This window comes from Opisthocomus hoazin, chromosome 9 (assembly GCF_030867145.1).
Source record: "Opisthocomus hoazin isolate bOpiHoa1 chromosome 9, bOpiHoa1.hap1, whole genome shotgun sequence".
NCBI classification, from domain to species: domain Eukaryota; kingdom Metazoa; phylum Chordata; class Aves; order Opisthocomiformes; family Opisthocomidae; genus Opisthocomus; species Opisthocomus hoazin.
Genome location: NC_134422.1, coordinates 26,967,298 through 26,992,296, shown reverse-complemented (window position 1 = coordinate 26,992,296; position 24,999 = coordinate 26,967,298). Strand labels below are relative to the sequence as shown.

The 24,999-nt window shown below is 35.0% G+C and overlaps 1 protein-coding gene across 32 annotated transcripts in view; it reads left to right on the top strand.

The window, feature by feature from the left end:
• TTN (titin) overlaps positions 1-24,999 on the top strand; it is a 245,384-nt gene that overhangs the window by 100,099 nt on the left and 120,286 nt on the right. For 10 of the 32 annotated variants that reach the window (XM_075430105.1, XM_075430099.1, XM_075430122.1 and 7 more), the window contains 25 exons: positions 176-259; positions 517-579; positions 897-974; positions 1,208-1,285; positions 5,172-5,507; positions 7,454-7,531; positions 7,737-7,808; positions 8,023-8,106; positions 8,311-8,397; positions 8,930-9,010; positions 9,208-9,306; positions 9,526-9,609; positions 10,353-10,454; positions 10,646-10,729; positions 11,364-11,447; positions 11,678-11,761; positions 11,985-12,320; positions 12,929-13,009; positions 13,860-13,940; positions 19,605-19,685; positions 20,397-20,480; positions 20,793-20,873; positions 21,110-21,190; positions 21,499-21,582; positions 21,903-22,052. In XM_075430105.1, the coding sequence (XP_075286220.1) occupies positions 176-259; positions 517-579; positions 897-974; positions 1,208-1,285; positions 5,172-5,507; positions 7,454-7,531; positions 7,737-7,808; positions 8,023-8,106; positions 8,311-8,397; positions 8,930-9,010; positions 9,208-9,306; positions 9,526-9,609; positions 10,353-10,454; positions 10,646-10,729; positions 11,364-11,447; positions 11,678-11,761; positions 11,985-12,320; positions 12,929-13,009; positions 13,860-13,940; positions 19,605-19,685; positions 20,397-20,480; positions 20,793-20,873; positions 21,110-21,190; positions 21,499-21,582; positions 21,903-22,052 (2,637 nt within the window). Of the gene's footprint in view, positions 1-175; positions 260-516; positions 580-896; positions 975-1,207; positions 1,286-5,171; positions 5,508-7,453; positions 7,532-7,736; positions 7,809-8,022; positions 8,107-8,310; positions 8,398-8,929; positions 9,011-9,207; positions 9,307-9,525; positions 9,610-10,352; positions 10,455-10,645; positions 10,730-11,363; positions 11,448-11,677; positions 11,762-11,984; positions 12,321-12,928; positions 13,010-13,859; positions 13,941-19,604; positions 19,686-20,396; positions 20,481-20,792; positions 20,874-21,109; positions 21,191-21,498; positions 21,583-21,902; positions 22,053-22,809; positions 23,644-23,740; positions 23,825-24,067; positions 24,152-24,999 lie in introns of all 32 variants that reach the window. The other 22 variants (XM_075430121.1, XM_075430120.1, XM_075430119.1 and 19 more) reach the window with 19 other exon arrangements.

Genomic DNA, 24,999 nt, shown 5'->3' with positions numbered 1-24,999 from the left:
TTGACGTGGGTAGTGTCTGCTTACAGTTATGAATGGTTGTCTCATATTCCATATTGTACTGTGAAAGGTATTGTTTGTGTTAACTGAGTAAAACACATTGTCATGTAGTAGACAATTATAAAACACCTTAATATTCTTTCTCGTATTCCTTCTCATCTTACTCATTTTTCTAAAGTTCCTGAAGTTCATAAGAAAGCAGTTCCTAAAGAGAAAGTACCTGTCCCTGTGCCTAAAAAGATGGAGGCTCCACCAGCAAGAGGTATATCAGTGGTTTGCTCCTGTTGCAAAAAATTGTTTGTTTGCTGCATTCCGTCTTTAACATATATGGAATTTGGTTAAAAATATATCTCATGTATCAAAATTCTTCAACATTAAACACATACTTATGTCCATTTGTCTACAATGCAGCCTGTGGCCTGTGTTGTCTTGACTAGATTTATGTGTTATTTCATCTTTTATCTTACGCCTCTTGGTGTAATCAATCAAATTTTCTAAAGTTGAACAATCTTTTTTAAGAACCTGCAGAAAAACGGGTGCCCACTTTTGAGATCGAAGTTGAAGAACCTCCATCAACCAAAGGTAAACAAACTGAGAATGTTATTATCATTGAGATTTTTTTGTTCGGCCTTACAGTATTTGTGTTTAGGCATTTTATTTAAATAAGTTTTTGTTTGTTAGTATCTGTAACCTCTGTCTGGATCCCCTCTTTCTTTTGACTGTTTACTCATCTTTGTGCTATAGCTATAAAGTACGTTCTTCTGCAGTGTCTCATTTTTGTTGCTGTTGAAGTTTACTTAGATTTTCTTTTTAAAAAAATCAGATTAAGTAGTAAAATCTTACATATATCTGCATTTCAAATATTACAATTAAATATTCTTACACTTATTATTTTTAAGTGACTGAAGTTCACAGGAAAATTATCACAGAAGAAAAAGTTGCAGTTTCTAAAAAAGAGGAGACTCCACCAAAAAGAGGTATAGAATATTTCAGAGCTAGGCAAGAGAAGTCTTGTTTCAGAATACTCATTTATATTTATAATGTCTAATTGTCTAACATAAGCTGTAATGTTCATTGTTTGCTGACTTTTTTATTTGACTTGAAGAAAAGTCAAGTCTCTGCATTTGTGTTTTGTCATATGATTATGTTTAAAAACTATGATTAATTGAAAATCTTTAAAAATAAACTTCTTTTTTTAAAAAAATGCCAGCAGTGCCCAAGAAGCCTGTGCCAGAAGAGAAAGTACCTGTTCCAGTTTCACAGAAAGTGACAGCTCCACCAGCTAAAGGTATACAAGTTCTTTTGAAAGTAGAGAAGGCTTCTAAATATCAGATGTCCATGTGCATTGTACTCACCATCTGCCTGGTTAATCAAATCCCAGTATCTCCTGACTTGGTTATAAATGCAAAGGACCTTTGTCTTCTCCCCTGCAAAAGAATGCAGAAGGTGACAGAGAACAGTCACACACCTGCATTCCTTGCATTTTCTACCCACTGTGTAACCTCATTGATCTCTTTGGCTACTTCAAAGCTTTAGAAAGCTGAGTGAAGACATTTACTCAGTGAAGTTAAATAAATATGAATACATTTAGAAAAAAGCTATCAATGTTTCATAACAATGTTAATATTCACTGAAGGGTTTAAAACTTATAGATATGTCCTCCGTTTCTGTGATTTTCTTGTGTTTGAAAAGTGATTTTGTTATGTATCCTGTATGTGTGGCGTTCTGTGGTTTAATCATGTTTCTGAAGAGCCTGGAGGAAATTATTTACCTCTTAACTTTCATCTCAGTCATTCCATCTTACTTCACAATGTGTGAATATGCTGTTTGCTTTTTGATGTGTTTTGGTCTGTATATCTATTAGTTCAATATTATACATATTATTTTAGTAGATATTATTTTAATATTTGGCTGTTGTATTTCTGCTGTTACTAAAATTGCACAGTCTTTCAGTGTGTACAGTTTATCTGGGGAATTTATCTGTGGAACCACCCAAACTACTAGTCTTCTAAATATTTAATGTATATCTGAATACTATGCATTAAAGCTTCAGCTGGTCATTTTCTCTGTTACTTTGAATGTCTTTATGTTTGTATGTCTGGTGTGATTGTTGTGTTTTGGAAGTATCTTTGCTATCTAAATGTGTACTGTTTCCCCGTAATTGTTTTTCCAGAATTCTTTCATATGAACTTCACTGTCATTTTTCTTTTAGAATTTAGTATTCTTACAATTACTATCTTTTAAGTCCCAGAAGTATCGAAGAAAATTGCCAGAGAAGAAAGAGTATCCATTGCTGTTCCAAAAAGAAAAGGGTCTCCACCTCCAGAAGGTACTCCTGCCCATGGATTAGTCTATGAACAGACTGTCCTCATGCAATACCACCAGAGCTTCAAGCCTGCTGGTCTGGAAACCTTCTTGAAGTTCTAATGTTAGAATCATAGAAACATTTAGGCTTGAAAAGACTCTTAAGATCATCGAGTCCAACTATTAACCTAACACTACCACGTCCACTATGTTCCACCATAATTGCAAGGGAACCTTAACAGAATGTGTGAAAAACACTCGAGACATATTTTTCCCAGTTACTCTGGGTGTGGGATGTGTCAGAAAATACTAACTAGTTTTCTAAGAAACCTCAAATGGGATATTTATTATTGTACATGATATTGCACCAGAGAAAAATATTAACGTTAGACTCTGTCTTTGAAGTACCAAGAGAAGAAGAACACTGGGCTATGTCAGAGGAAGTATCCATTTCTCTTCACACAGAAAAGAAGATTTCATACACAGGTATGAATGGACTAAAAAGAGTCTATGTCCAAATTTACATCAGGTGATCTACTTTAAATGAAAAAAAAAAAAAAAGAAGACAACAAAATACAATTTCATGTCCTGCGCATATCGCCAGTTCACCAGTTTATCCTGAATGTGAAGCATGCTGTAGAATACCAGAAGACAGTATTCCATTCTCACAAAAGGCTTAAATCTTTACACCTGGCTTACTGCTGTTGTTATAGTGGAAGCCCAACAATTTCACTAGGTCCTCCTTTGTAATTCTTACCACCTGTCTGACGTTTGAAGGGAAACAGGGCAGCTTGTTCCTTCATTTATACTAACATGCTTTCCTCTTCTGTAAAGAAAGCCTATCCTTTCCTGTTCTGTGACAGCAATTCCTCAACTCAGTCTGAAGGTCAAAGAAAAAACCTTTACCTCTGCTGTTGCCTGCCTGGCTGAGACACTTAGCACAATCTCATATATTGGACCTGCCAGCTCAAGGGCTTTGAACAAAGTCTACAGCTTTGAAAGAAAAATCATTGCTCTGTCACTTTTGGAGACAATCTATTAATTTGTGAAAAATGAGCCACAAGATGCCTCATACTTATTACTTTCAGATCTGCTGCTGTTGATAAACAGCATTATATATTCATATCACGAAAAATTAATACAATCACATCAGTGTGAAGTTAAATTATATATTTAGTCTCTCTATTGGAGAATGATGGGGGTACAGGCAGATCATAAGTACTAAGAGGAGGATGGAGGTGGATCTCTGACTGGCTTTCTGTCAGTCAGGGGTAAAATGCTGGCTGGTCAAGAAAAAAAAGGGTCAAAGCAGAAGGTCATTAAATGCAACAGTTGTCCCATAGGATAACAAATAGAGGGGTAGGAGCTAGGACAAAAGAATCCACAGGACCTAAGCTTCCTGGCAAGGGCACTCATGCACAATGCAGATTTTGTTATCAAATCAACCAAAGTTCCCAGTTCCAATCAGTTTTAATTTAAGATTTCACATGCAGATGTACATGACACTTACAATTAAATACCAAGCAGGGCTTTGCCAGAAAATATTTAAAGAACTGGACAGTCTTCACATTGTCCCCAAAATAATACCCACTTAGCAAGCATCAAGACTTGTGACAGCCACTCATCTAAGCTCACTGTAACTTGTCATGAAGAAAGCAAGTAAAATTCTCAAATCTGTCATTGACAGAATGGATTCCATCTCTTAAGAAGATCAAAAAAGATCTCCAATCTGTTAAGAAACTGACAAAACTTACTCTCCACCTTGGCAAGCCTAGTAGTCTCCCAAACATTGAAATGCTAGGGTAAATTTCTTTGCAGTTTCCAGCTACACAGTTCAAAAATATCCTAAGATACTTCCCTCAGAAGACAAGACCCACGCACTGCTGTTCTGGAAAAGAAAATATGCTGCTTAAACATAGCGTGCATTCTTTCCTGAATAAATGTTAAAAACTGAACATGTTCATACCTTAATCTTTCGGATATTTTCCTGCTCTTACAGGGAATGGCTCCCTGCCATGCCTGAACAAACCAACCACTTTGTAAAACAATTGACAGAAGAGGAAAAATACCTTCCTCACCGAGCAATTAATTCTTTTGCCTTTAATTAGGCCAGAGCTCTTATTCATTGCCAGTCACTCGCAAAGGTTTTCTCTGTGTGCTCGCTCACCTTCAACTAGAGTTTCCTATGCAAATCTTTTGTTGCCAGTGATTGAAGACTCTTGATCTATTACTGAGGTAGTGCAAAGTGTCACTGCTGTGGAGAGGGGCTGCCACAGAGAGCAGTGGACTTTTTTGATTTTGTAATTATTTGGATTCGGAGTTCTGCCCATTAGCAAGCTTAACTTCACTGCTAGCCGCGGTGAATGAAGCAGGAGTCGTATCACTTTCTTATATTGGGATCTTGAAATGTTTGTTCTTATTTAATTGAATAGCAGCCTAATGGCTTCCATAATTACATGTCCAGTGTCAATATGTACACTTGTCTTTTACATATCAGCCATGCATTTGTAAGATATCTTTTTGTGTTTCTTGCTTTTAAATGACACTTTTAAAAATTCTTAAATGTAAATGTACTGTATCTTTTAAGCACCTGATGTGCCAGAAAAGGCTATCATTGAAGAAAGAGTACCAATTTATCCTCCTAAAAAAATGGCAAGACCACCAGCCAAAGGTATACTGGATAGAGTATTGAAATACGGTATAAATGTTTTTTGTGTCTTGTATGTTCCATGTACAGTGAATACTGATTTGTTTTCTGTGGGATGTTCTTCCCTTGTTTTAATTCTTATTTAACAATACCTTATGATCCTTATTATTAGTAAGATCTATGTGCTAAATTTTAAGATTCTTTTAATTGATATCTTTTTAAGTGCCTGAAGTACGCAAGACAGTAGTCCGAAAAGAAAAAGTGTATGTTGAAGTTCCTCAGTATGAAGAAGAAAAAAGGATTCCAAAATATGAAGAGGAAGAAGCCACCAGATATGAGAAGGAAGTAATCCACTACAAGGAGGAAGTCCACCGTTATGAAGAAGTAAGTCACTATGAGGAGGAAGTTCCTCAGTATGAAGAAGTTCCACAATATGAAGAGGAAGAAGTCAGCCATTATGAAGAAGAAGCTGCTTATTATGAAGAGGAAGCTCCTGAATATGAGGAGGAAGAGTCAGAAGTTCCCCAGTATGAAGAGGAAGCTCCCCCACCAGTTAGAGGTATACTTTAAGATTTGTGTGATTTCTCACTACTTTTTCAAGGAGTACCTTTTCTTTCTGTTAATGTACCAAAGTTTTGTTTTAATATGTTCCAGTGTACTTTACAGTGTGCCTTTTTCAAGATGTGAAATGATTAGTATATAGTGTAGAAAATGTGCAGTGGTTGTATGTCTACACTTTAATACTACCTCTATCAATTTAAATGTTGCATGTCATATATGTTCATTCCTCTTTCATATGAAGTCTGTATAACCCACTAAGTAAATTTAACTGAGCTTTATTTCATCCTCATCTGGGGTCCAATTTTGCTATCAGACTGTGCTTGAAATACTTAGCAAAGTTTATGAGAATTCTGCAGTCACAGACAAAAAAATGTGTTTATCTAGAAAATAGGTAAGGTATTTGAAAATAAGTGCTTTAGGAACACAGGTTGCATTGACTTCCTCTCGGAAATCTTTGAAAACCCTATAGCTGTTTATTTATTTCTTGACGGAAACTATGTATTTTCATGGAAAGCAAAGATATAAAAGTTCTATTAAATTGCCAAGTTTGAATACTCTTAGTTTAAGATGTTTTCCTTAGGAATAATTTTTATGGTACTGGTGTAAATTTTCAACATTGTTAATACAGGTTGAACATACTCTTCACTACTTGTAGAGAACAACTAGGCCATGCCAAGATCTTGATAATAAAGCCTTTTTACGTCCTAATATAAAGATATAGACTAACTACATGCAATTTTCCAAAATTACATAATCATCTAAGAGTACTTAAAAATGTGTATTTTTCAGTCCTGATTCAAATCGTTCCATAGTGTCTTTTCCCCAAAAAGAAGTTTAGAATTTCTTTTGACTAATTAATAAGTCCCAAAATTATAATTAACATTGTTTGCACTAGAATGTTGAAATATTGATTAGCACATTTTCCCTAGTAAAGAAAAGGCCAGGCTGTACACTGCAAAAGCTAGGTTAATCCTGAACAGGAAGATTAGGGTTAGCTAAAGTTTCCTTTGACTTTATCATAGTAGTTGTATTTAATTCATATGTGCTCCAGTCTTTCTTCAGTACTCTCAGAGCCAATGGGATTACTCTCCTGTCATCATAAAACTTGTATGGATATTTCTGGGTTTTGGAGTACAAAAGTACATTAAACTACATTTTAGTTGAAACTATTGCCTCACTGCAGTCAAAAGGAGAAATCTGTTGATTTCAGCAGAGTCAAGATTTCAATTTTTTTCATCTAAGTAAACCACTCATAAGTATTTCCATCACCCAATAAATTGTGGTATAAACTGCTGGGTACTTGTAAAGTGTCCTTAGTTCTGTGTTTGAAGTAAATCAACTGATAAACCAGATGTGCTTGTTTTTTACATATAGAAAGCACTTGGAAATTTCTGAGGAAGCAAATGTGATCAGCACCGTATATTCAATAGGTATACAAAATTGGCTTATTCGACATGATCAGATGCAACATATTACATGCCTGAGAAGCATTAGGATCATAGCTCTAGGGGAAAATAAGGAGAAATAGTAAAACTGTTTAATATCTAATGCAACAATTATATAGTGGTTTATTACAATGTTTGTAACAAACATGCAAAAATTGGAGGAAAAAGTAAAAATGTATTTTTGTAAGCTTCCCAACCATGACACAATTTCCTTTAATAGCTGAGTCTAAAAAGTCAAACTGTCTTAACTCAAGCTTTCAATCAACAAGTAAGCCCTTGAAGTTAAAATCATTTTTTTTTGATGGCCTCAATGGCTTAGCAGGGAGAATGGACATAATAGCAGTTCATATAATCTATTTGCTATTTTATTTTGTCTTAATGATCAAACCATGTTAAATCATGGCTGTATGTTTTGGGTGTGTATTTGTGATGCTTGCTTGCCATTTATGTTCCTGTTGTTTTAGAAGTAAATACCTAAACATTAACGGTATCTTTCAAGTGCCTGAAGTTCCCAAGAAGCCCGTTCCAGAGGAAAAAACACCTATTCTGAAGAAAAAAGAAGCTCCTCCAGCAAAAGGTATATATCATCTCTTTATGTTAGCACACATCCTCTGAATATGTAATTCACAGTATTTTTCAGATGCCTTACCTGGTCATTACATTTTTCTGTTCTTTTTGGAGGGGGCATTTCATACAAAATGTTTGTGCTGCTGTCTTTTTTGTTTAATTTCTGTTTTGGATACCTTGTGAATTATTTTTTAACCAAAAAAATGTTTTTTAAGTGCCTGAGGTGCCAAAGAAACCTGTACCTGAAAAGAAAGTCCAAGTACCGAAGGAAGCTCCACCAGCTAAAGGTATATGAACTTGTAACTAGCCGTGATCAGAAAGGTCTTCTAGACTTCATTTATCTTCCCACTTGTGTTAAACACTAGGAAAGTAAAAGGATTGTTACTCTTAAGAATTGTGGTTCTTTGTGTTTGTGTCCAATTGTTTAGTGTCACTGGCTTGTATGTCATGGTGTTTTAGATTTCTTATGCCAAGCTCATTTTACGATAATATCTTACAAAGTTCCAGAAGTGCCAAAGAAACCTGTGCCAGAAGAGAAGGTTCTTGTTCCTGTACCAAAAAAGAAGGAAGTTCCACCAGCCAAAGGTATATCATCTCTTGAGTGAATGTATTAAAAAAAATTTTAAAATCAGTCTTTGTTCACCTTTCCTCTTTAATGTAATGTAGAGTGAAGAGAGTTTTCTGTTCTTGACAGTTCTTCTTTGTTATTCTACTTTATTGATTCATATCATTGTTCTTTACCTTATGGTTCAAAAATTAAATTCTTAAACTACAATAATATCTTTAAAGTGCCTGAAGTACCAAAGAAACCTGTGCCAGAAGAGAAGGTTCTTGTCCCTGTGCCTAAAAAAGTGGAAGAACCTCCACCCGCCAAAGGTACACCAGTTTCTGGTTCAACTGTGTAATTCTAGTTTTGTTTCTTCAGCTTTACAAAACTGCAAGTAACAGTCCCATTCCTTGTCCTAGTGTGTTTGATACTGAACCACTCACTGACCTGTGTTTGATCAGGACACTGTATTGTGGCCATTTCTGTTAGTCATGGGTGCTATGCTTATTCCACATTTTGAAAGTTTCTATGTTTGTCTCTTGTATTATCTCTGTCTGTTGGATCTTATATATCTAAGTTATTTTAAATTACTTGCTGTTTCAAAAACAGATGCTCCAAAAGATAAATAACGTACCTAAACAGTCAGACTTCCCCCTTAGCCTTACTACACCAATTAGTGATGCTGTAGTCTGTATGTTTGAGTGTACATCTGTGCATAAATCTGTGGATAAAATCAATGTTATCTTTCATACACAATTAAATTTTCCCATGTTTTTTTAGTTATCTTAATATCAGTTATACAGTTATGACTTGACTACGTTTTCTGTTACACCAATTTCTTAAACAAAAATGTCTTTAAAGTGCCTGAAGTGCCCAAGAAAGTTCCAGAAAAGAAAGTACCTGTCCCTGCACATAAAAAGCCAGAAGCTCCACCAACCAAAGGTATCTCTTCTTATAATTGAACATGTGGATGATGCTTCTTATTGTTTCTGTAGATTTGTTGTTTGAATTTAACTCAAGTATCACAGCAGTTTGTGACAAATATACTTGTTAATTCATACTCTTTAGCTTCTGTGTAAGTTGTCTCTCAGTTTCTGTTGTTATGTCTATGTTTCTACAATTATATACTATCTTTGAAGTGCCAGAAATACCAAGACCTCCCTCTGAAGAGGTTCCTATTTATGTTCCTGAAGAAGAAGAAGAGGAAGAGGAAGCAGTTTCAGAGATACCAGCAAAAGGTACACCATTCCTTCTTGAAAATGGTCAGAGAGATTTGTTCAGTTCATTAAAACAACTTCATCTCTATTGATTGTTTTAAGCTGGATGTAAACCTAAATTATCTTTCTAAGGGGAGTTTTCTTCCTCTTATTCGTCATTGTGACTTTGTTCCATGGTTTTAGTAGTTTTTATGCTCTAAAAGTAATTGAAATTTTCTTACCAAAACAATATCTTTAAAGTGCCAGAGGTGCCCAAGAGAGCTGTCCCAGAAGAAAAAGTACCTGTTGCAGTTCCTAAAGTAAAGAAAATTCCACCAGCTAAAGGTATATCACATTCTGATGTATGCAGATAATTCCTCTCCCTCACATTTTCATATTTCAGTGGAACATCATTTAAAAAATCAGTTTATCCTCATGTAAAGTCAGATCCTTGGTTCTAGCACCCTGCTGCTCCCTTGTAGTGAGCAGTGCTAGGTCTCAGACAGGGCTTGAGTGTCTATTTTGTTATTGACTTCAGTGGGATGAGGATCAGGCCTTGAATGATCTGCTTATTTTCTGTCTTAAGAGACTGCGGTGAATGAAATAATTCATTGTGATATCATTATTCAGAACTAAAGTTTAAATTAATTTGATTTTAATTAAAAAAAATGCATGGAATAATACTTTATGGGACTTTACCTGGAAATTCTTCAATTCAGGGGGATCATTCTGACATGTGCCTTGAAGGTACGCTAAAATCTCAAGCCTTTTAGCTAAACTTACATACAAATAAAATCAAATCACAACTGACCATACAAATAACAAGAAGATATACCCTAAATGTGAAATTTAATATTTGCCATTGGCAATGATGCTCTGTAATTAAGAATTGGGCAAAAGAGTTAATCCTCATATAATCCTTATAACCCAATTGCACTTTGCTGTTTTCAGGGAGTGAAAAATAACCAATAGAGTTTCCCTTATTTTGTTTTTGTTGTTACTTTAAACTTGATGTTCTTGTGTTTTATGTTATGAATTTTTCTTTGTGATGCTGTGAAAGTAAAGTTCTTAAAATAATATCTTTAAAGTGCCTGAGGTGGCAAAGAAAGTTGTGCCTGAAGAAAAGGCTCCCATTTTTGTTCCTGAGGAAGAAGAGGAAACTATTCCAGAGGAAGCTATACCAGTGAAAGGTACACAATCTTTTCTTGCAAGTTACTCTTGACATCTTTTGGGTTCATTAAATTTCTTCTTTCTTGTTCTAAGTTGTATGTAAATTGTAATTATCTCTTGGGGAAGCTTGTGATCTTGTTTTATGTTTTTTCATGTTTTTAATGCTCTGAAAGTAATTTTCAAATTTATTTTCAAAATAATATCTTTGAAGAGCCAGAGATTCATAAGAAACCTATCCCAAAAGAAAAAATGCGTGTACCCACTCCTGAGAGACTGGAGCTTCCTCCAGCAAAAGGTAGATAAATTAATATCTAGGAAAACAATACGTTATTATTATTGTTCAGTGTCTCTATGTATTTTATTTTGTTTGTTATTTATGTTAGTTTTGTGTCCCTGATGTCTGTCTGTATTTGTGTCTCTGACATTCTTAACAAAAAATAAGCTCTGAAATGATTTGACTTGTTCAAGAAGTCTGCCTATGGATACAAAATGTCTTGGTTTTATTTCAGTTTCATCTTTAAAACATTTAAAATATATTCTGCAGATCAGTTCTTATTTCATTATGTCTATCTGTACATTTTCTGTTGTCTTTCTCATACTACTGGGGCATGACATTCTTAAAATAAAATAATGTCTTTAAAGTGCCTGAGATGCCTAAGAAACCTGTTCCTGAAGAGAAAGAACATATTCCCAAAAAGGTGCCAACTCCACCAGCCAAAGGTATTGCAGTTTGTAAATGCTGTTATCATTAATAGATAACATTCTTCATACAAGCTGAATTTACAAGGGACGTTTTAGTATGTCTGTCTTGTGTTATCTTTGTCACTATACTGTTTGTAAGTTTCTGTTCTGCTGTTCATAAGCTTCTGGGTTTGTGTCTATTTAAAAATTATGCAAAAGAACACTGAAGTTAGGTTCTATCTTTAAAGTACCCAAGATGCCTAAGAAGATTGCTCCTGAACAGAAAGTACCTGTTGCTCCCCCTGAAAAAGTGGAAGCTCCAGCTGTGAAAGGTATATGTACTCGTGTTTATAATTAATGTTTATGTCAAAAATACTCTTGACTTTCTTCTTTCTAACTTTTGTCTTTGCTGTATGATATTTCTGCTTGAATTGATGTTAAAACTCCTCATTATCAATGTTCACAAAGTAGAACCATAAAGCTCTGTTTCTTATGCTTTTTTACTTATACTGCTCTATGGTATTTTTTAAAAATATCCTAAAAGAATTCCTTATCTTTAAAGTCCCTGAGGTGCGTAAAAGAGCTGTTGTAGAAGAGAAAGTGCCAGCTGTTGTGCCCAAGCCCAAAGAACCAGCAACAACTAAAGGTACAGATAAATGTCTTCTTATTCCTCCCAAAGATGTGGCTTTCCTCCTCATTGCTAAAATCTTTTAGAATATATATACTGTTTCAGGAGCATGTCTTATATTTTAATGCAACTTCTGCTTGTAGTTATCATGTACATTTTCTGTTCTATGTGGATCGTCTTGACTAACTGTAAAAAAAAAAAACCAAAGTGTAAGGTACTAACAATAATACTGTTTCTAAAGTGCCCGAAGTGCCCAAGAAACTTGTCCAGAAAGAAAAAGTCCCTGCCGCTGCTCCTGTGGTGCAGAAGTATGAGTACACATACGAGGAGTATGAGAAGTACGAGACATATGAAAGCACTGAAGAGTTTGAGCAGGTTCAGGAAACTGAAGAAATTGAGGCATATGAGGAACCTGAAGAACCTGAGAGATATAAGGAGATTCAGGAACAGGAATATGAAGAGGAGGCTGAGGAGAAAGAAGACATCTATGAAAAGTATGAGTTTAAGGAGAAGGAAGAGATCTATGAGAAATACGAGGAGGTATACGAGGAGGCCTATGAAATCCAACCAGCTATAGGTACATCAAGTTATGATTCATTTATTCTTATAGTTTGTTGAGTTCCCAGTTACTACTTATGTCCCCTATGGGTGTTAATTTATATTTTTCCCCATTTGTATTCCTATGTGAGTCACTGGTAATGATAAATCCACTCAAAGATTGTTTCTCTCCTACTCCTTCCTAAGGAATTCTTCCCTTCAGAGTGGAATGGGAGGATTTCCCATCTGACTGCCCAAGAGTGAGCTAGTGTAGATATGACATAAGCATAATTTTCTGATGCAGTTCAAGCTTCAGCCGAAATTAAATATTTTTATGTGCCAATATTTGTTGATTTTGCCTAGTTTAGCTCCTGTGAGTTACAGAGATGTTAAAACTCATGGAGGACCTTTCTTCCCCTCACTTAACTATGATCACAGGATCCCTCATGTCAAACAGAAAGCGCATCTAAAATTCACCAGAAAGATATTCCTTAGCTTTAATTGTTCAAGAACTCCGAGATAAGTGGCTGCTCACTTGTCTCTGCATAAATAATGAGATAGTTCCTCTACAAATGAGTGATCTTCTTGCTGTCTTTGTAGTAATTTCTCATAAATAACTTAAAAACCATAATGAAATATTTTTTAAAGTGCCTGAGGTGCCTAAAAGACCTATACCGGAAGAAAAAGTACCTGTTCCTGTTCCTAAAAAAGAAGCTCCTCCAGCTAAAGGTACATCAGCTACTACATAATTTAAAAACAAAACCTTCTGCCTGAATCTCTGAATCCGCAAATTGAGTAATTTACCAATTCTGATTTGACTGAGACCCTTAGCTTTCTTTCACCACACTATCAGTGACATTTTATAGCTAATCATTGAAAACAAGGAGATGAATAAATTTTAAAAAGTCTGTTGAGATATAGTGCCATATCAGTGAAACTCTAATTTCCTACAGAATCCTAAAAGAATAGGACCTTCTTCAAACTAATGATCTGCTGGAGTGCATATTATCTTAATAGATGTTCTCTGTATCAGGTTCTATAGAAGACAAGTGTCATGAATAGCAATTGTGAGTGATGCTGCTAGAATTTCTGTAGTAGTCTGGAGCTCTGTAGTTTTCTGTTCAGAGTGTTTAATTTGCCAGACATTAATTTTGTGCTAATTTTTATAGTTGTTGCTCATAGGAATTATCAGAGTTTGATCAGTGAGAAAGGGGCTTTTTTTTTGCGTAAAGGCTTGGATTTAGTCAATAGGAAATTAAAACCTTACCATATTCCCAGATGGCATTGGTTAGAGCTCATAGTCCATGAAACCTAATTGTTAAGTCTTATCCCAGTCAAAAATTCACCCAACAAGAGCAATGATTTTCTTTCAGTGAGTACTGAAGACTCTAGCTATGTGAATCCATGCAGAATAGTCCAGATGGCCTGCAAGGTCACCACTCAGTAGCAGTTGAGGACACTGTATTTTATATTTTTCTAAATTTTCTGACTGATTGCGTTGTTTGCTTTTTGTTTAACATATACTCTTGCATAATACTCATACTGCAAAGGTACTTAAAAAACACCAATGTCTTTAAAGTGCCAGCAGTGCCGAAGAAACCTGCTACAAAAGAAGTCCTACCTGCTATTTCTAAAAAGGAAATTACTCCGCCAGCTAAAGGTATACTTCCTCTGCATTGTCCTCATGAATCATGAATGCTGATTTCAGTCTTTTGTCTTCATTATACACTCAGAAAGATGTGGCTATGTTTTATGTCCTCGCGGTGTGTTTTTCAGCTGTTGGTGATTGAGTCTTTTTTGCCTGCTGGTATCAAGTCATTTGTTGAAAAGATGAGAGTCACTTTAAAGAATGTGTGTTCTGTCATTAAGCTACAAGTGAAAGTATTTCAGAAAAAAATAATATTTCTTCTTCTGAAAAGGAAGGAGATTCCACTGTCCATATATACGGCCATATTTCAAGATTTTTTTTAATGTGTTATTCTTCTGTCTAATCTTCAATATTAACATAGTTGTTCTTTCAGGAAGCATTTAATCCTTTGTTGTTATATGAATCTTGCTTGATAGATTTTCTCTTCTTCTTTCTAACTTCTTCCAAATAACTTTGAAAGCCCTAAAAGTAAATTGTATCTTAAAGGGCCAGCCATTCTCAAAAGAACTGTCCCTGAAGAAAAGAAACCTACATATACACCTGAAATAGAAGTTCCACCAAAGAAACCAGGTGAATCTTTGATATGAGATTTTATGGAAAGGAAATATTTGTGTTGTTTTTCCCAACTAACATCTTCTAAAATGATCCTCATGTTCTTTACACTATGGCAAGAATATCTAGTCACTTAAGTACAGATTCAGCTCTCAGTGATAAATTGAAAACTCTGACGTAAATATTTCAGATACACATGTGCTAAACAGCAAGTATATTGATTTATGAATGAAAACATGCTGAGAAAGTATCACTACTTACACGGCCAGTATGTAAACCTTCAGTGCTTTTATATTTGTAGTATAGTTGTGAATTCAGTCTGAACTGGAGTTTTGAAGCCAGTACATTGGTGAAGTAATAGGGCAAGAGGTAGTAAGTTAAAACCATTAAAGCTGTTACACATCTTGGAAGGAAAAGCATGACAATACAGTGAGGAAAGCAAATGTCTTACGCTTTTTGAGAGCAGAAGCTAGTAATTTCTTCACATAATTAAATGTTCCAGCAAGACAGTTCTAGAACAGTGTAATACTTCATTCTCAGAAAGGCTCAGTATTTGGGACTTAGTTTTTCAAGTTTATTTCTATCTGGGATTTTAAAAGTTGAAAACTATTTTGAGATTACTAAAAGAAAGCTAATATCTTTAAAGTTCCTGAGTTTCATAAGAGAGCTGTCCTTGAAGAGAAAGTACCCACCATTATTCCTAGAGAAGAGGAGCCTCCTTTGTATGAAGGTACATCAATGACACATCTACCAAGCAGTGAATTGCAAAGAATATATCAATTCATGCTCTAGATTGTTCTGTAAAATATGGGACATTTTCAATTAATTTTTTAAAATTGTTTAAAAGTAATTTCCATCCATGTCTTTGAGACACATTTTCGCCGCAAATTTAGTTATAGTTTAGCATTTTCAAAATATTCTTTGGTCCTCTATTAATGGGAGACAAAAATCATACATAAGAGAGAAATGAAGTTTCTGATCCAGGAAAGCACTTTAGCCACATTGGACTAAAGAAATTAACTGAAGTAGATACTGGTTTAAGAGCCATCCTTAGCAAGACTTCATTAATTTTTGAGCTGGGTATAGATAGCTAATGCCAGATGAGGATATGTGAAATTCAGTTTTAATTTCTATCTAATACACAGAACTAAATAACTAGAAAATCAAATGACATATTTCTGTAAACTTGTATTTTACTTATTGGGAATGGTCACTTCTAGTAATAGTAGGTAAAACATAAGACTGAAATATATAAATAATTTATGTTCAAACACCACTTTGTCCATATACAAGTCTGCATTTTTGCATTATAATTTGTTTTTCTAATCTTGTCTTGTAAACAATATTAAAATACATAAACTAATATCTTTCAAGCACCTGAAGTTTATGGAGAAGTTCCAACAGAAGAAAAAGCCCCTGTTATTATTCCTAGTGAACCAGAAGTTGCAGCAGCTAAAGGTACACCAACTATTCAAGCAATCTATAAAGCAATCTGTTCACTACAAATTAGTTACTCACCTTCATCATTCCATCCATGTTATTTAGTGTGTTCATTCTAATGTTCCTTAGATGCTGTCTGTCTGTCATTTCTTCTTTGTTACTTACATTTTGTATATTATAATGCTCTTTAAAAAATGCAATATCTTTGAAGTACCTGCAGTGACAAAGAAAACTGTCCCACCGAAGAAAATACCTGCTGCCGTACCTAGAGAAGAAGCTCCTCCAGCTAAAGGTACATGAGGTCCAAATGGATTTTCTCTAGTCTCATTCAAAAGTGATGTACCAAGTGAGAAACCCAACATGCTTTTTTTTCTTGAATAGCATGACCAGGTGTTTTATTCCATTTAATCTCTTGTTGTAAGAGTAAATTTTGTCTGTTTGTTTGTTTGTTTGTTTGTTTTTATCTTGGAAAGAGAACATACATACAGGGAGATCAGAGATTAAAAGCATAACCATTTTGCAACCACTTACAAAGAATCCCAAAAACATTTCAGCAACTTTCTTCGTATATTGATCTATTGAACAATTACGAAGACAGAATAATTCATCATTCAGGAAAATAAATTCAAAGAACATTTTCTATAAGTTCTTATTTTTATATTGTGTTAGCAGCTGCTCAAACAGATTGATACATCCTGGATGAAGTACTTAAACTTTAAAAAGACAAAATTTGACAAATACAATGAAATTTAGCGGACAGAAAATTCATAGCAGGGCCAAGGATTAGCCTTTTATTTTTTTGCCTTTTTGTCTCATGTTCTATTTCTCAAAATACTTTCTCTGACAAGATACTAAAAAAAAGCCTAAAAGGTTGTTTGCAGAAGCACTCTTTGAAGTCATTACAGGGGCTTTAATAAAGTCAAGATTAAGGTAAGACTTTAAATTAGGACAAAATACAAAGACACAAAAAAAGTTTTCATTGAAATGTAGTTTTGTAATAAAATACCAATGCCGAAGAACTCTATAGATGTTTGAAACATATTTAGTTAATTGCACTGGAGCTTTGCCTTGCCTTTATAAGTAATTTTGAAATTTCAAAAAATAAAACATTTGAATTTCCAAAATTCCTAAAGATTATTTGATATGGGGAAAAAAAAAATCTACCTTCTATATTTTCAGAGAAGGGCAAATTCAGACCTATAAGCCCTAGGAGTTAGAAAAGCAGTGAACTCCAGAAAGTGAAGTTGTTGAGTTGTATTAACAAGTTGATACCATATGTTTTCGTATTGTTCTAGTAGAAATTTTTATTGTTTTACAAAACCGTACTACTACTTCCCAGTGTAAATTTCTAATATAAACCAATATTTTTAAGTTCCTGAAGTACCAAAGAAAGCTGTCCGCAAAGGAATAATACCTCCGGCTCTACCTAAAGAAGAAGCTTCACACCTGAAAGGTATAACAATTTTTGAGTCAGATTTGAAGGATAAAAAAATGTATTTTCATATATAAATCTTTAATTATTTTGAGAACATTCTGTCTGCCGTAAACTGAAGTTTAGTTAGCAGCTTTATTTAGCTGCAACAGTATAAAAAACGTATTTAAAGGAAAGTATTTTTAAAAAATTAAAAGCTATATCACCTGTAGTTGTTCTTCAGGGGAAAATCAGTTTTATGTGCAAAAGAGACAATTGCAAGGGACCACGCTACTTCAGGTCAGTCCAGGGGGGACAGGAATAGAAAGAGTGACAGAGCTTAGATCGACAAGGCCTATCTCTCTGCACTGAAGAAAGCAGCTCAGTTTAGGACATACCACACATATTTCTTCTGGCAAGCTGCAGAGGTCAGATCAAGGTAGAATATAAGGTTTTTTTCTTCCCTCATTTGAAAGAATCCTAATTTTGAGGGTAGATATAAAATAGACCCATGTATCTTAAGATCAGCTTGAATAGTTCATTGTATTTGTTCTTTATCTTTCACATTGTCTTGTTTTCTGAAGATATTCTACGTTAATTTAAGTATTTAAACTAATATCTTTCCAAGTACATGAAGTTTATGAGGAGATGCACATAGAAGAAGAAATTGCTACTGTTCATAGAAAAGAGGAGGCTCCAGCACCTAGAGGTATATATCTTCATCATCACTTCCTGCAATTTGAAAAGTCATGAACTCCAGGAAAATTAAATTATTCATGTTCATGTTTTAGTTCTTGTTCAATGTAACTAATATTTTTGTTCGTTCTTTTAGTGCCTTCCTTACATCACAAACTTGGGATTTTTTGTGACTTGTCTTTCTATTCTATATAAAGTCTTAAAATGAACTAATATCTTTAAAGTGCCCACAGTCGTTAAGAAAGCTGTTCCAGAAGAAAAAGTGCCTGTTGCTGTGCCTAAAAAAACAGAACCTGCTCCTGTGCCTGAAAGATCAGAATTTCCACCTTCTAAAGGTAATTTGATAGCTTAATAGAACTGAGGTCTTTTGCTGACAATGTCTTTTCTGTTTCTTAATAATTTCGGATTTAATAGTTCATGGTCCACGTGTGTCAGATTTGTGGCATTTATGTTGTATATGTCCCTTTTCCTGTTTCTCAACTCATCTTTAAGTCATAAAATTGAAATTAAAATCAGTAAATATCTTTCAAGTGCCTGAATTGCCCAAGATACCTGTTCCTGAAGAGAAACCAGTCCCTCTGCCTAAAAAGCCAGAAGCTCCACCTGCCAAAGGTATAGGTCAACATACCCTTTCCTTCTCCTTTTTCTTCAAGTTTCTTCTGTCCCTTGTTTTGTTGTTGTTAAATCATTAAAAATTAGTTGAGTTTGTCTGTTTCTTCTACCCAAGTATAATCTATTGTGATGGCAGAGAAACTGTATCAAAGGGACTAAAAATAAGGAAACTGTAGCTGAGTCAACACACAGTGAGATTTACAGAACAAACATTTTCACTTTGTAGGTAATGTAAACAGCTACAGAAATTCTATCAATACTCACTGGGCACTTTCTCTTTCACATTGCTTATGTTAAACTTAGGGGTCAATTTATTTAATTTTGAATGGAAATAGCATTAGGCACAGAAACCAGTTGTCACAATTCATTCAGCTATTTTAGAAGTCTCTCTGATCTAGTGGTTTGTATGGCATGTCACCACTGCGTGACAAAAGATCCCCAGTAAACTAGCTTCGAACTGTTATTTGCCAGAGCAATGGAACACCGGAGACTTTTCAGAACATGTAACTATTGTCAGAGTATCCTTACACTTCTACTTGTTTTGTCTTATTTCTCTGTATTTCATGTTTTATTTATTCTTAAAAGTGCACTAATATCTTTAAAGTGTCCAAGGTACCCAAGAAATCTGTCTCAGAAGAGAAAGCAAATGTTGCTGTGCCTAAAATGCCAAGAGTAACACCAGCTAAAGCTTATGTGTCAGTAATGGTGACTTTCCGAGGAGGACATTTCTTTTTCTCTTGGGCAATAGGGTTTACAGTAAAAGAAAAAATTACCCTTTATTTCTCATATATAAAAATCCTACTACTAGTATGTAATAGTTTACATTTTTTGCATGACATATCTCTTTTTGTATCTGATCTTACATTTCTTTCTGGTATGCTTCTTGTAAGACTCTTTCTTCTTAATAATTGACATATATTTAAATGCCTTAAATATAACAAACATGAATGCTGTTTTCTTTGAAGTGCCAGAAGTGCCCAAGAAAATTGCAGAAGAGAAAGTACCTGTTGCTGAGCCTAGAAAACCAGAACCACCACCAGCCAAAGGTATGTTGCGCTACAGATAACTAAAATTTGAAAGAGAAAAAAACCTCTGCCTTGACTGTGCAGATAAGTATTTTGATTGTTTTCGTGTTGTCCTATTACTTTATTTTCTGTGTCCCCAGTTCTATATATGCTAGTGTTTTGAAAATTCCTCTTTTTGAATCATAGCTGTAATCAGTGTACCGGTGCATTAGAAATGCTGATGTGGATGTGCAGAGATGAGACTGATACTTAAGAACCACAGCAGAAATCTGAAAGACAAAACAGAGCTTCCATGATCTGAAATACTCCCAACTGACAGTAAAAAATTAGGCCCAAAAGAGAATTTAATAACTTCAAAGTATAGAATAAGTGACACAGATGTCTAACACAGGAGAAAACCCTCCATGCATAGATGAAAAATTAATACCAGGAAGTCTTCATGCATAGAAAAATGTGACAAGAAATACAGAATGGACAATTGCAGCCTTAGTCAAACGGAGTTTTGGGAGCTGATTGAATAAAATTGAAAACTAATGTAGTGTAGAAGGAGAAGAAACTCCTTCTGAGCTGTTTCATCAGACTTTACAGGGATTTAAAAGAACCTGAAGTCAATAAACATGTCGAATCAAAAGTTCTATTAAGAACCCCCCTACTTTGCAGTTTCTACTGAAAAGTCTTGAACATAGCTGTAAAATTCCACCTAGTAACTGAAAATAATCTCTTTCCTTAAAGTGCCTGAAGCACACAAGGAAGTAGTTGTAGAAGAGAAAATCAAAGTTGTTGTGCCTAAAAAGCCAGAAGTACCACCAGCTAAAGGTACCTGTCATTAATAATCATTAATAAAACCATGCCAATTATTTGTCTTACTTTCACTGATAAGACCTTTTGATACTATTTCCCCATCTTTCTATCTTTTAAACTGTGATTTTTGTATTTAATTTTTGGGAGCAGCCTCTTTACTCCTTTCAAATGTCTCTCAATTAAGATTGAGAACAAAAAGCATGTATAGTAAAGGGTATTATGTTTAATTGATGTTACCTCGTATCCTTTTGTTTGCTTCTTTTTCCACTGTAATGCTATTTAAATGTCTTTGAATTCTTAGCATTAACATAAGTATTAATTTTAAAGTGCCAGAAGTGCCCAGGAAAGTCCCAGAGGAGAAAATACCAGTGGCAGAGCCTAAAAAACCAGCAGTTCCACCAGCTAAAGGTATTTGTCATTATGACAAAATTAACAGAATAGAAACATCACTTTTTAATTGTTTTAACACTATTGAAGACAGTACCCAAGAATTTTAGAATTTTTTTCTGTTGTCAAAGTTTTTTGAAGCAAACAAATGTATTGAAAAAAATAGTTCTTAGTAATTATTATTCTAATACAGTTGTGCTGTTATGCTTTAATGTTCTATGAAATTCTTAGGGTAAACATTTTTAATATTTTTCAAGTGCCTGAGGTACCAAAGAAAGTGGTCCCAGAAGAGGTTTCAGTTAAAGTACCAAAGAAACCAGAACCTCCACCAACTAAAGGTAACTGCTATACACAATTAATGAAAGAAAACACTTCATTGTCTAGGGTACCATTTTAACATATTGGTAACTTGCTTCTACTATTAATGTTCTAAAGTATTTATTTGTTTGTTTAAATTGTAGCTTTTATGTCTGTACCTCAGTAAGACATCAGAGACAATTTTTTGTAGGCAAAGAAAAAATTTGAGATTCACATCCAAAACCACTGATGATCCGGATGCCCCTGAGTTTTAATTTTTCTTAGTGTCTTAATGCTGCATACATATGTTTGAATTTCATGCAAATAAAATTACTTACTTTCTTTAAAGTGCCTGAAGTGCCCAAGAAAGTGGTTTCAGAAGACAAAGTACACATCGAAGTTCCTAAAAAACCAGCACCTCCACCACCTAAAGGTACCCATTCAATATGATAACACTGCACAGAAATTTTAATTTTTCTCTAAATATTATCTTTTCAGTTTATGTTATACTCTTTTTTTGTATTCTAATATTTAAAAATGTTACAGATTGTGTTGTCTTCTCTTGTGAATAGCTCTCAGTAAGCAACAAGACTATTAATGACGTGCATCAAGCAAGATTAAAAAAACGCAGACTGTTTATACGGGATATTTTTTTCTGATGCTGTTTGATAATTTTCATGTTGGAGCTGTTTTCACCTTTTTAATTATTATTCTTCAAATTCTTGAAAATAAAACAAATAAATATCTTTAAAGAACCTGAGGTGCCGAAGAAAGTTGTTCCAGAAAAGAAAATACCTGTGCCTAAAATACCAGAACCCAAGGTTGTGCCTAAAGAACCAGAACCTGTGGTTGTCCCAGAACCAGAGGCTGCACCTGAAGAACTAGAACCTCTACCAGAGAAAGGTAAATCTTAACACTAATGAAATAACAGAAGCAATATTTTTCCTCTTTTGTTTAACGCTGTGCTTTTCCAGGCCTTTGGTTTCCTGAGATTCTAAATTATACTTGTTCTATATATCTGCATATGTGCATGACAAAGACACACATGGGTCTTTCTGAAGAATAGCGATAAATCTTGGATGTCTGAATTGTTTGTATTTTATACTTCAATTCTTCTTACTATTTTGGATTATTCTTACTGTTCTACTGGCTTGGGTTCATGAAAACAACCACAACTAATATCTTTAAAGTCATAACAGCAGAAGAAAAGAAAGTACCCATTCTAGTAGCTAAGAGCAGAAGATATTAATGCAATTGAAATACCAGCAGCTCCACCAGCAAACACTAGATGCCATAACTGCTAAGTCTTGAAAAAGTCTTCAGCTTATTACCTGCAATGTTATTAATATATTTAGTCCTGTCCGTTCTGTTAATAATTATCATGGATCTTACTTACAGCTTAAGTTATGCTATCATTGCACATGTGCACTTGCATATAGGGGCATGAGGCTTGGGGGAAGGGGGATATATTTGGGAAAAAAGGGACAAAAGCCAAAGTGCGGTATATTCATCCTTAAATCCAACATAAGTGATGGATACTTGATATGTTTTTCATGTTTTCACTACAACTGTGGTTTTATGTTTTATGATTCACTTTAATTTGGTGTGGTTGTCTGTGCAGTTGTGAAGTTTAGAACTAATACCTTTTCTGTATATAAAGTGGCCAAGACAACTTACCCAGAAAAGAAAATAGCTGTTCCAGTTTCCCCAAAACCAAAGCCCATTGCAGGACCCCCAAAACCAAAGCCTCAAGAAGCAGAACTTCAAGAACTTAAACCTGCTAGAGTGACCCGGAAACAAAAGCCTGCTGTGGTACCCCAAAAACTAGAGCATGTTGTGGCATCTGAGGAGCCCGAGACTGTTTCAGTACTCCAAAAACCAGAATCTGTTGTGGCATCACAAAAACAAGAGCATGTTGTGGTGCCCGAGAAACCAGAGTTGGTTGTGGTACCTGAGGAACCCAAACTTGGTGAGCCACCCCAAAAGCTAAAGCATGGTGTGATGCCCTCAAAACAAAAACCTGTTTTGGAACACCAAAAGCCAGAGCCATTCATGGCACCTGAGGAACCTGAGCTCACTATGGCACCTGAGGAGTCAGAGACAGTTGCATCAATCCAAAAATCAGAGTGTGTTGTGGTGCCCCCCAAAACAAAACCTTTTTTGCCACCCCAGAAAACAGAGTTTGTTGTAGCACATGAAGAAACAGAGTTTGTTGCAGATTTCCAAAAATCAGAGCGTACTGCAGTGTCCAGAAAATCGAAGCCTGTTGTGGCACCCTGGAAGCCAGAACCTGTTGCGGTGCCTGAGGAACCAGAACTAATTTTAGCACCCCAAAAACTAGAGCCTTCTACAGCACTTCAAAAACCAAAGCCTGAAGTGGCATCCAAAGAACCAAAGCCTGTTTTGGCACCTGCGGAACCACCACCAGCCAGGCTGGCCAAAAAGCAAGAGAGTGTTTCTATACCTAAAAAACGAGCAGCTCTACAGTCTAAAGGTACCTCTTGTGTATAGGATCTCTTTTCCTTTGCTTGAGTATACTGCTCATTATGAAGCTTAATACACGTAACTAAAAAATACTAATATCTTTAAAGAGTCTGCAATGCCTGGAAAAGCTGTCCCGGAAGAGAAAATTCCTGTAGCTGTCCCTGAAAAATCAGAACCTCCGTCAGAAAGAGGTACATGTTATCATGAATATGTGATAAACACACCTAATCTTCTTCTCTTCAGTATTTTCTTAACCTATTTTTTTTCTGTCTGTCTGAGATTTTAAGTGACGCTTGCTAAACAAGTTGCACTGAGTATAAGTGTGTGTCAAATTGTTACTTCAGCACATTTCTGTTGTCCTCTGTGTTTCAGTCTCTGTACTTATGTTCAGTTGTATTGTAGTTGTAAAATTAAATGCACTAATATCTTTGAAGTGCCTGAGATGCCCAAGAGGGCTGTCCCAGAGAAGAAAGTGCCCATTGCTGTACCTAAAAAAACAGGAGCTCCACTTGCTAAAGGTACGTGCCACCATGATTATCATAAGGAAGGGTTTGGGTTTTTTTTTAAATGAATCTGAATTTAAATTGGTCTTTCACTGTATACTCTGATATCTAAAATATGAGAGAGATGTACCAAATATGAATTGCTGTGCAGGGGCGTCAAATGTTTCCTCAACTAAAACCATCCAAACTTTTGTTGTATTGTTTTTTTGGCATATTCAAATAGTTCAGGAGGTAATATTTGACTTCTTAGGCTATAGCAATAAATCAAGCAGGTATGATGAGCTCCTGTCTACCAACAAATGCCAAAACTTTATGGCTGCTAACAAGAGAATGAATGCATAGATCCATTATTAGTATGGATGGTTTAGTACATGGTTTAGTGGGACTTGGCAGTGTTAGGTTTACGGTTGGACTTGATGATCTTAAAGGTCGTTTCTAACCTGAATGATTCTATGATTCTATAAGAAAGGACAAAATAAACACAAACTGAAGGTTTCAGCAGAGAGTAGTAGTTTCTGTACGTAGAGCAAAATTGCAAATATCTCTGTGTACCTTTGTTGCCATGGTAGCTATCCTGGAGCAGAATCTTTTCTTTAAACTGTTAATTATAATTTGCCTGTATTTTGGTCATATGTCAGCATTCTCCACTGTGATTTGCAAAGTTGTTACACTGTATAAAAAGTACTAAAGAGCTGTAAAGTTCCTGTGAACACCTAATTGAGTGAGCCTTTTAAAAGGCATTTATTTTTTCAAATTGATCAGAATGAGAGACTTTATAACTGAAATAATAAAAAAAATACTTAATATACTCTGAAACTGTACACACCATAGATTGATGCAGTGCTGCATCATTTGTATTCCTT